General features: G+C 61.6%; 1 protein-coding gene across 2 annotated transcripts; it reads left to right on the top strand.

Annotated features, from left to right (window-relative positions):
* The first annotated feature begins 588 nt into the window (after positions 1–588).
* LOC122370940 (zinc finger protein 316-like) lies at positions 589–10,237 on the top strand. 2 transcript variants are annotated; one of them, XM_043346914.1, is made up of 12 exons: positions 589–744; positions 1,450–1,724; positions 2,236–2,265; positions 2,540–2,842; positions 3,130–3,240; positions 3,545–3,705; positions 6,127–6,259; positions 6,377–6,580; positions 6,750–6,844; positions 7,323–7,464; positions 9,008–9,181; positions 9,525–10,237. In XM_043346914.1, the coding sequence occupies exons 1-12, from the start codon at positions 621–623 to the stop codon at positions 9,714–9,716; spliced, it is 1,944 nt and encodes a 647-aa protein (XP_043202849.1). In that variant the 5' UTR covers positions 589–620; the 3' UTR covers positions 9,717–10,237. The 2 variants fall into 2 exon arrangements, with proteins under 2 accessions (XP_043202849.1, XP_043202850.1); XM_043346915.1 differs by lacking the exon at positions 1,450–1,724.
* Positions 10,238–11,073: the final 836 nt, after the last annotated feature.

Raw genomic sequence — 11,073 nt, 5'->3', positions numbered from 1 at the left:
CTGCTTGAGCGATTGTCTTGCGGTCATTTTTATAGGGTAGCTGCATCCCTTCTACCAAAGGTCGGATACTCTTCATCTATGGGAGTGACCCCCACTGCACGTGCAAAATACAACAATAAGAGGTGCTAAATTTGTTCCCATTTCAGTAACTCGGTAATTACTGGGGCGATTTCGCTGAAACTTAGCATACAGGTAGGCACCCACCAGGCAATGCATTCCCATGTGTTGCGGTTAGGGTGCTACTGCACGTGCGCACGTGCAGGGGGCGTTTCCAGATCTCGAGAACGGCTGGGCCGATTGCGCTCAAATTTGGTACACGGTTGGGGACCGGTTAGTAGGGTGCCGTACAAAAGTCATTTTGGACCCCGTTTGCACGTGCGCACGTGCAGAATGCCGCTTCCAGATCTCAGGAACGGCTGGGCCGATTGCGTTCAAATTTGGTACACCGTTAGCGACCGGTTAGAAGGGTGCTTTGCACAAGCCCGTTGGAAGTACCCTCTCGCCCTTCTACACGTGCAGGGCTCACTATCTCGCTCGCTCGTTCTTCGCCCAAAAGGCGTTTTACTGGTAAAATATGTGTTTGACAGAATCTTCTGCATGAAAACAAGAGTGATCATCCCATGCTGATTCTGGATACAAGCCTTGATTGCCTGAAGGACTTCATGAGATATGTATACTATGGTATCCTACCACCAGAAGAAAATGAAGAGTTCTTTGAGCTTGCATCTAAGCTCATGCTTCACAGTAAGTTTATCTTTCATTGCCATAGTTACTAAAAGCATTGATGGTGTTAAAGCCTGCCCTTTATTTTCCTTTTGGCATAATAATGCAGATGTATCCAAATGATTCAGCATGGTGTAAGTTGATAGAGGCTATAGGGTGCATAATCATATGCATACAGGCACATAAAGGCATGCTCAGGGGACAGGGGTGCTGTCATAACAAGCAGTTGGCTGACTGAGCAGACTGATACAAACAGGGGTGAGAGAGTGCAAAGGCCGGTACATTAGGGTCCTGTCTTGTCACTGGGCAGCAGCTGGTGACATCCTAGCATATTAGGGTGTCTGCACTCTAAGTACAATATGACACCTTCAAGCATGCTTTGTGCACATTATAGTCCTAAAGTTGCTACTAAGTCACTTGGAAGATTTACATATAACTTTTAATGTTTTTTAGTACATTCTGCTTAGCAGATTCATCTAGATAAATAGTCACAGCTCTACCTACTGACACCTGTGATCATCAACTAACTTCCTTTGGCCTGTTGGCAGAACTAATAGGCTAACTGATACCTATTTGCAGAAGCCATAGTCATTAGTTTAGCCGCGAGTCCGCGACATCGGTGTATGTAGTGCACTGGCCGCCGGCTACCTCAGATAATGGCATAATATGCTCAGGAGGTAAGGCAGGCTGCAGTTCCAGTGATCGATCCACTAATTGTGTGCGCAGGCCGTCCCGAGTTCAAGGAGCTCCGAACTCGCGCCGAACCCGCGGCTGGCGGCAGCCGGGCCCCGGAGCGGGCGTTGGGCGGCAGCCGGGCCCCGGCGCCGGCGTTGGGCGGCAGCCGGACCCCGGCGCCGGCCGCGGTCGGGGAGGCCGCCGAGTCTGCGCCGTCGGACACACCGCGCCGACGCCGAGGCCGGCCCCGTAAGACGGCGCAGGTGGCGCGACAGGAGGACGAGCCGCCGCCGGCGCCGGCCGGGCCCGGCGGCGCGCCGCCAAAGGTAGGCTCTGCCGCCGCGGGGATGTCGTGCGGCCCGAGGTACGCGCTGCTGCTGCCGCGGGGTAACAGGGGATGGCGTGCCGCCCGAGGTACGCGCTGCTGCTGCCGCGACAGCCGCGGTGAGCTGCTGCGGAGATGATGAGGTGTATGGGAACCCTGGAACCGACCGGTTCCAGGGAGATAGGAGATGGCTGGGGAGATGGCTGATGGCCGGATGGCCTGGGACGGCGCGGAGAGCCGACCAGTCGTACCGCTCTGTGACTGTAGTTATACGGCCTCTGCCAACAACTGTGGGCCACTATGGTGGTCCACTCAAAGGTGTATCAGGGGCGGTCGGGGGTGTTTGTGTGTTGTGACACGTCCGACGGATATATCGCTGTATTTTCCTTCCGCTTTTCCATTTTGCTCGGTGCTCACTGGCGCAGTGCAGGGGTCCTCCAGTAGTGGTGCGCCCTGACCCGCCGGGGGCTGACACCTCTGATGGCTGTGTGTGTGTTTTTGTCTGCCGGTAGGAGGTGAATGTTCGGGTCGTCCATACTCTGGTGAGTTCCGTGGACCAGGTCGTCCAGTGCCAAAGATTCTGCGGTGTCACGGACATAACAAACTGAAATCGTGTGCCTGAAGGCCCTAAAAGATGCACAGTGACCTCTTTGACTCAGTACAATGCCTTTTAGGTGACAAATGAGCCAGCCAGCGCAGCCGACAAACGAGTTGACAAACGAGCCAGCGCAGTAGCGCGCAGCACGTGAGTAGTGAGCACGCACGCAAGGGTGTTGTGGTACTCCTGTGTGACCCGCTACCGCCTCCTGCGTCCAGGAGCAGCCGCCCGTTGCCGGGGGCGCGGTGGCCGGCCGCGGCCGCTCGGCCGTGTTGGCCAGGGCCGGTGTTCCGGAGCGGCTGTTCGGCGCGGCGTCTCCCGCCGGTCTGGCGGCCACCGCCGGCGTCCCGGACCGGCTGTTCGGACCGGTCCCGACGGCTCCGGCCGCCGGCGGAGCGCCGAGTCCGCAGCGGGAGGACGCCACGGGAGCAGCGGCGGAGTCGGAGCCCGACGACTGGGAGCCGACAGCGGAGCCAGCCGGCGACAGCAGCGGAGCCGACAGCGGCGCAGAGACCAAACAGGTGGGCGGGGAGTACCGACAGGCGGGCGGGGAGTAGCGACAGCAGTACCGACTGGCGGGCGGGGAGTACCGACAGCAGTACCGACAGGCGGGCGGGGAGTAGCGACAGCAGTACCGACTGGCGGGCGGGGAGTACCGACTGGCGGGCGGGGAGTAGCCACAGTTGTGTGGTAGACAGGTGCTCAGACGGTGGCCGAGACTGGTGGTGCCCGGTCTCAGTGGACGCCCACACTGTGCCCGCTGTTAGCTGACTGCTGAGGTGCCGGTGTGTGTTTGTGTCTCCGACAGGAGCGGCGGCTAAGGTCGGCCGCGGCCAGCGACCGGCCGGCGCGCGCCACGGCCAGTAGCGTGCAGTGCGGCTACTGCGGCAAAATGTGCTGCAACAAGGAGACACTCAAGGTGCGCGCAGGCCTTCATACCTCACAGAGTACTCTGTCCGTACCCTAGACACTGTCCGTACCCCAAACGCTGTCCGTACCCCAGACACCGTCCTACCCCACCCCAGACACCATGTGTACTGTGTAAGTGTGTACCCACCGTCCGTACCCACCCCAAACACCGTCCTCAGCCCCAGACACCGCCCGCACCGTGTCTGTGACCAGTGCCGCTCTCTGTGACCAGTGTCGCTCTGTGACCGGTGCCGCTCTCTGTGACCGTTGTTTGTCGCTCTGGCTCTCTGTGATTAGTGCCGCGGCCGCCGCAGGTCCACCGTCGCACCCACACGGACGAGCGGCCCTACGCGTGTCCGGTGGCCGAGTGCGGCGCCGCGTTCCGACAGCGCGTCCACCTGCGGAGGCACGCGCAGCTGCTGCACGACGCCGCCGCGCGGCCCGCCAAACACAGCTGTCCCTCCTGCAAACGGGTGTAAGTACCGCCAGACACAGCTGCCCCACCTGCAAACGGGTGTAAGTACCGCCCGCCAGACACAGCTGCCCCACCTGCAAACGGGTGTAAGTACCGCCCGCCAGACACAGCTGCCCCACCTGCAAACGGGTGTAAGTACCGCCAGACACAGCTGCCCCACCTGCAAACGGGTGTAAGTACCGCCCGCCAGACACAGCTGCCCCACCTGCAAACGGGCGTAAGTACCGCCCGCCAGACACAGCTGCCCCACCTGCAAACGGTTGTAAGTACCGCCCGCCAAACACAGCTGCCCCACCTGCAAACGGGTGTAAGTACCGCCCGCCAAACACAGCTGTCCCACCTGCAAACGGGTGTAAGTACCGCCCGCCAAACACAAGCTGCCCCACCTGCAAACGGGTGTAAGTACCGCCCGCCAGACACAGCTGCCCCACCTGCGAACGGGTGTAAGTGCCGCCCGCGCAGCCCGCCAGACACAGCTGCCCCACCTGCAAACGAGTGTAAGTACCGCCCGCCAGACACAGCTGTCCCACCTGCAAACGGGTGTAAGTACCGCCCGCCAGACACAGCTGCCCCACCTGCAAACGGGTGTAAGTACCGCCAGACACAGCTGCCCCACCTGCAAACGGGTGTAAGTACCGCCAGACACAGCTGCCCCACCTGCAAACGGGCGTAAGTACCGCCCGCCAGACACAGCTGCCCCTCCTGCAAACGGGTGTAAGTACCGCCCGCCAGACACAGCTGCCCCACCTGCAAACGGGTGTAAGTACCGCCCGCCAAACACAGCTGCCCCACCTGCAAACGGGTGTGAGTACCGCCCGCCAGACACAGCTGCCCCACCTGCAAACCGGTGTGAGTACCGCCCGGCCCGCCAGACACAGCTGCCCCACCTGCAAACGGGTGTAAGTACCGCCAGACACAGCTGCCCCACCTGCAAACGGGTGTAAGTACCGCCCGTCAGACACAGCTGCCCCACCTGCAAACGGGTGTAAGTACCGCCAGACACAGCTGCCCCACATGCAAACGGGTGTAAGTACCGCGCGGCCCGCCAGACACAGCTGCCCCACCTGCAAACGGGTGTAAGTACCGCCCGGTCCGCCAAACACAGCTGCCCCACCTGCAAACGGGTTTAAGTACCGCCCACCAAACACAGCTGCCCCACCTGCAAACGGGTTTAAGTACCGCCCACCAAACACAGCTGCCCCACCTGCAAACGGGTGTAAGTACCGCCCGCCAGACACAGCTGCCCCACCTGCAAACGGGTGTAAGTACCGCCCGCCAGACACAGCTGCCCCACCTGCAAACGGGTGTAAGTACCGCCCGGCCCGCCAAACACAGCTGCCCCACCTGCAAACGGGTTTAAGTACCGCCCACCAAACACAGCTGCCCCACCTGCAAACGGGTTTAAGTACCGCCCACCAAACACAGCTGCCCCACCTGCAAACGGGTGTAAGTACCGCCCGCCAGACACAGCTGCCCCCTGCAAACGGGTGTAAGTACCGCCCGCCAGACACAGCTGCCCCACCTGCAAACGGGTGTAAGTACCGCCCGGTCCGCCAGACACAGCTGCCCCACCTGCAAACGGGTTTAAGTACCGCCCACCAAACACAGCTGCCCCACCTGCAAACGGGTTTAAGTACCGCCCACCAAACACAGCTGCCCCACCTGCAAACGGGTGTAAGTACCGCCCGCCAGACACAGCTGCCCCCTGCAAACGGGTGTAAGTACCGCCCGCCAGACACAGCTGCCCCACCTGCAAACGGGTGTAAGTACCGCCCGGCCCGCCAAACACAGCTGCCCCACCTGCAAACGGGTGTAAGTACCGCCAGACACAGCTGCCCCACCTGCAAACGGGTGTAAGTACCGCCCGGCCCGCCAGACACAGCTGCCCCAACTACAAACGGGGGTGTAAGTACCGCCGCGGGAGCGACTCGGCCCAGCCCCACTCCGAGACTACAGCGGACATTTTTGGCATTGCATGGTGACGTTCTTGCAAAACATTTGTCAGTCGGTCTGCCGAGAAGAATAAGGTAAGTTTGTTGTTCAGCAGCGCCACGAGTCCTCCAGCCGTGATGCAGAGTGAGTCTCCGGTCTGGTGAGTTGGCCAGATCTCCCGTTTGTTTGTCGAAAAGGTTCCTCGGTGAGCTCTGCTTACAAGGCTCTCCGTGGGATTGGATGTCAGGCGCCCTGTGGTATGTGCGGACAGAGCTATCGTCTACAAAGTCCTTTCGTGGGATATTTTGCTTACATGCCCCTCCCTGTGGGTGGTGCTCACAAGTCCCTCCCTGTGTCTGCTCACAGGCCCCTCCCGCGGTGCTGCCCACAGCTCCCTCCCTGTGTCTGCTCACAGCTCCGTCCCGCGGTGCTGCTCACAGGCCCCTCCCTGTGTCTGCTCACAGCTCCGTCCCGCGGTGGTGCCCACAGGTTCCGCCACGAGGCCGGTCTGGAGCGGCACCGGCAGCAGTGGCAGCGCCAGGGACGGCTGTGCCGCCCGGCGGCGCGCTCCGGCGGCCGGCCCAGCGCGGCCGCACGGTTCGCCTGCACCCTCTGCGACAAGGTGAGCGCCGGCGGCTGGCCGTGTCCGTCCGGCCGCTGACAGTCCCCCTGCCGCTGCCGTGGGCCCTGTCGACTGTGTGTCTGTGCCCTGAGCGCCGCCCGACCGCCCCGCCCACAGAAGTTCGCGGCGCGCGGCGCGTTCGACGACCACGTGCGTGTGCACACCAACCAGCGGCCGTTCGTCTGCTCCGTCTGCCAGAAGGGCTTCAAGCAGAAGTCGCACCTGACCGAGCACGAGCGTATCCACACGGGCCAGAAGCCGTTCAAGTGTTCGGTGTGTTCGCTGAGCTTCTACAATCGGAGCCGCTTCAAGATGCACCAGGTCAGCTAACTGTCACTGCCCACCGCGGTCCCTGCTGAACGGACGACACGGAGCGGGGACGGACAGACGGCTAACGTACACACACTTCGAGCCTTTATTATACTAAATGTGCCTGAAATGTATCATCGCTCTGACTCCAATGAAGTGACGGCTGCTGCCTTTTGTCCAGGTTCAGCACGTGAATGAGGCGCTGCTGCTGGGTAAAGAGCCGCCGGAACTGGACCCCAAGAACAAGTTTCCCGCGTGCTCCGTCTGCTTCAAAAGGTCAGATTTCCTTTACATAATACATACCCTGGACCGGCGCGGTATGTCTCATTGCGAAAGGCACGCACCATGTCCGGGCACTACCAGTCTCGCCTGGTAGGTATGCTGTGATGGCTGCACTGTCATTCGGTCTCTGTCATGAACGGGTTCTATGCAGCGCGCTTTGGCCGTGTGTGTCCTGTCGGACAGCTGGGTGGCTGTCACGGTGCCTCCTGGCCGCCCCTCCCCATCTGGGAGACACTAGACGCGTTTACATAGGGTTTGTTGCAAGCTTATATCTCCGTCCGTGCTGTTGCAAAAGATGCCAATGGTGCTTAACAATTTACAAAATGATCCCCTCTAAATATTTGAAGACAACTGCAACGAAATTATCGCCAAATTAACGAGCTAGAGTCTCGTCAAATATGCTATGTAAACCGCATAACTGTGCGCGGCCAGGGTCGGCTGTAACCCCTCCCCCCCCCTCCCCGTCCGGCAGGTTCATCAACGCCAGCAACCTGCGCCTCCACGAGCGCTCCCACAGCAATGAGAAGCCGCACCAATGCCACCTGTGCAGCAAGCGCTTCAAGCTGGCCAAGACGCTGACCAAACACCTGGAGGCACACGCCCTGCCCGAATGGGTACGTCCGGGGAACGGGAGACGGGCGCAGGCCGGGCGGCTTAGTCAGGGAGGGAGAGACACGACCGAGCAACAGCTCAGGGAGGGAGAGACACGACCGAGCAACAGCTCAGGGAGGGAGAGACACTACCGAGCAACAGCTCAGGGAGGGAGAGACACGACCGAGCAACAGCTCAGGGAGGGAGAGACACGACCGAGCAACAGCTCAGGGAGGGAGAGACACGACCGAGCAACAGCTCAGGGAGGGAGAGACACGACCGAGCAACAGCTCAGGGAGGGAGAGACACGACCGAGCAACAGCTCAGGGAGGGAGAGACACGACCGAGCAACAGCTCAGGGAGGGAGAGACACGACCGAGCAACAGCTCAGGGAGGGAGAGACACGACCGAGCAACAGCTCAGGGAGGGAGAGACACGACCGAGCAACAGCTCAGGGAGGGAGAGACACGACCGAGCAACAGCTCAGGGAGGGAGAGACACGACCGAGCAACAGCTCAGGGAGGGAGAAACACGACCGAGCAACAGCTCAGGGAGGGAGAGACACGACCGAGCAACAGCTCAGGGAGGGAGAGACACGACCGAGCAACAGCTCAGGGAGGGAGAGACACGACCGAGCAACAGCTCAGGGAGGGAGAGACACGACCGAGCAACAGCTCAGGGAGGGAGAGACACGACCGAGCAACAGCTCAGGGAGGGAGAAACACGACCGAGCAACAGCTCAGGGAGGGGGAGAGACACGACCGAGCAACAGCTCAAGGAGGGAGAGACACGACCGAGCAACAGCTCAGGGAGGGAGAGACACGACCGAGCAACAGCTCAGGGAGGGAGAGACACGACCGAGCAACAGCTCAGGGAGGGAGAGACACGACTTAGCGACAGCTCAGGGAGGGAGAGACACGACCGAGCAACAGCTCAGGGAGGGAGAGACACGACCGAGCAACAGCTCAGGGAGGGAGAGACGCGACCGAACAACAGCAGCCTCGGGGAGGGAGAGACACGACCGAGCAACAGCTCAGGGAGGGAGAGACACGACCGAGCAACAGCTCAGGGAGGGAGAGACACGACCGAGCAACAGCTCAGGGAGGGAGAGACACGACCGAGCAACAGCTCAGGGAGGGAGAGACACGACCGAGCAACAGCTCAGGGAGGGTCGGAGAGGACCGGATATTATCACGGAACGGAGTCATGCTCTGGGGCGCATGACTGCTGTTTGCGGTGCGCAGCGCCGCGGTACACGTGTTTGTGGTGCTAAATGCCGGCGTTTACCGTGTGACGCGCCGCTGTTGGCGTTGCTAACACACCCGTTCGCGGTGTTCGGGCCGCTGTTGACGGTGCTGGCGCTCCCGCTGCGGTGGCTGCGCCGCTGTTGCTGCCGCTCCCGCTGCGGTGGCTGCGCCGCTGTTGCTGCCGCTCCCGCTGCGGTGGCTGCGCCGCTGTTGCTGCCGCTCCCGCTGCGGTGGCTGCGCCGCTGTTGCTGCCGCTCCCGCTGCGGTGGCTGCGCCGCTGGCCTGCTGCTGACGCTCCCGCTGCGTCTGTCGCCTCCAGGACGGGGAGGAGCCGGAGGAGGAGGAGGAGGAGGGGGACGGGGAGGGGGCAGAGACCCCCGGCGCGCTGCCGGTCGACGGCGAGGGCGTCATCGTGCTCCGGGAGGAGGAGGACGGCAGCCTCACCTACGTGCCAGCGCTGCAGCAGGCGGACGCCGACGGACGCGTCGTCCAGGTGGGTCGCCGCTCCCGGCGCGCGCGAACCTCCGTGGTACAACCCGGCAGGGACGGGTGTAGCCCGGCCGGGGGCAGGGAACCGGTGAACCTCAGAACTCAGCAGCGTAATCTGCACCTCTAGCCGAGTGGTTAGTGTGGACCGGCTGTGCCGGCTGCGGCTGCTCGGTCAACCAGGGAGCGCCGGCCGGCTCCGTCACCGTTGGGGTCCTTATCTTAGCTGATCCCCCGGCGGCTATAAAACTCCGCCGTCGTGTCAGCGGATCCCTGGCGGCTGTGAGGTTAACCCCATCGTCCATATCACAAACCCTCTAACCGGCCCTGGCCCCCTCCGGCGTGCCCAGGTGATGCTGAGCGAGGCTGAGGCGGCCGCAGATGCCGGCGCCGCTGACCAGCTGATGGCCGACAGCGGCGACATCAGCTCCAAGTGGGTGGCCGCCTCCGTTCAGGAGATGCTGCCGGCGGCGGGCGCGGCCGACGAGACGGAGCCGCCGCCGCCGGCCGCGCTGCTGGAGACGGACGGCGCGGACCACTGAGCGAGGCGAGTCCTGCCACTGAGGGAGGCGAGTTCTGCCACAGCCGAGGGAGGGACGGGACAGCGTGCCCAGTCCCCGGCGGCAGGGGGCGAGTCCCGCCACTGAGGGAGTCAGGACCGCCACTGAGGGAGAGACCCCCCCGCCACTGAGGGAAGGGGGACGGGACAGCGTGCCCAGTCCCCGGCGGCAGGGAGCGAGTCCCGCCACTGAGGGAGGGACGGAACAGCGTCCCCAGTCCCCGGCGGCGGGGGGCGAGTCCGGACCCCCGAGTGGCCGGTGTCGACACTGGTCACGGCACGCCGACCAGCGTCTCTGTACGGGATCTCAGCGGCCCGTCCGTGCCACTGTCACCAGCTGCGGCCGCGTGTGGTGTGTGTGGAGCCACTCAGCGGCGCGTCCTGTGACCTGTGGCCTGTGTGGAGCCCTCGTCGACCGGTCTGCCGCCAGAGGATACCTGACCAACTCCCTATTCCATCCACTGCTGTAAGTTTTACGGGAATATTACAGCGGGATACTGGGCGCTGCTTCCCCTCCGACCCGGACGCTGATCGCTGGGTCCGACTGTCCCGTCAGTTTACAGAGCCGTTTGATTCATTTTTTCGTGTCCAATGAATTTGTTAGTGCTGTTTGGTGTACTGCCCCCGGTCTCTGTGTGTCTGAAGCTGATGTCACGGTAGCCGCTCGCGCTGCGCTGAGCGTATTCACTATTCAGCCAGTGGTGCGCTCAGCAGGCTACCCGTGGTGACAACTGGCGGGTGACAGAACCAAACGGTCGGAACCTGCCCCGTCACCTGCACAACTGGAAATACACGTCTCAGACGCAACCAACGTGTGTTCGACGGTAGAAAGACGCCGCCTGTCCAGTTTTACTTAAATCTGTCCCGATTTTTACATGGATTTTTGCCAGATGGATTATTTTTCGGGCAAGAAACGGGCGAGTGCGATAGCGCCCTTCCTGTGCGAAAGTCGAAACCTTCCACTGACTAGTACGGGTCTCCTTCAAACTTCTAATCATCTAATCTTCTGACTGGAGAGACTAACGGAGCACGCAACAGCAGTACGATATAGACTCGCACGCAGCATACAACAGCAGTACGATATAGACTCGCACGCAGCATACAACAGCAGTACGATATAGACTCGCACGCAGCATACAACAGCACGATATACACTTCAACGCAGCACACAACAGCAGCACGAGATGCTCTAACGCAGCACACAATGGCACGATATAACTAAGCTTCAGAGCAGCACACAACAGTAGCACAGGGACCACAACACAGCACACAACAGCAGCACGATGTAGACTTCAACGCAGCACACAACAGTAGCACAGGGACCACAACGCAGCACACAA

This window comes from Amphibalanus amphitrite, unplaced genomic scaffold (assembly GCF_019059575.1).
Source record: "Amphibalanus amphitrite isolate SeventyFive unplaced genomic scaffold, NRLGWU_Aamphi_draft 001186F_arrow, whole genome shotgun sequence".
Classification (NCBI taxonomy): Eukaryota; Metazoa; Arthropoda; class Thecostraca; order Balanomorpha; family Balanidae; genus Amphibalanus; species Amphibalanus amphitrite.
This window is presented reverse-complemented; position numbering and strand designations above follow the sequence as displayed.

Excerpts from the sequence above, each read along its gene's own strand:
- LOC122370940 (XM_043346914.1), top strand. The coding sequence starts at position 621 with ATGCTGATTCTGGATACAAGCCTTGATTGCCTGAAGGACTTCATGAGA. Across the intron at positions 2,843-3,129 it reads GCGGCGCAGAGACCAAACAG|GAGCGGCGGCTAAGGTCGGC; the intron begins GTGGGCGGGGAG and ends TGTCTCCGACAG. Across the intron at positions 9,182-9,524 it reads CCGACGGACGCGTCGTCCAG|GTGATGCTGAGCGAGGCTGA; the intron begins GTGGGTCGCCGC and ends CGGCGTGCCCAG.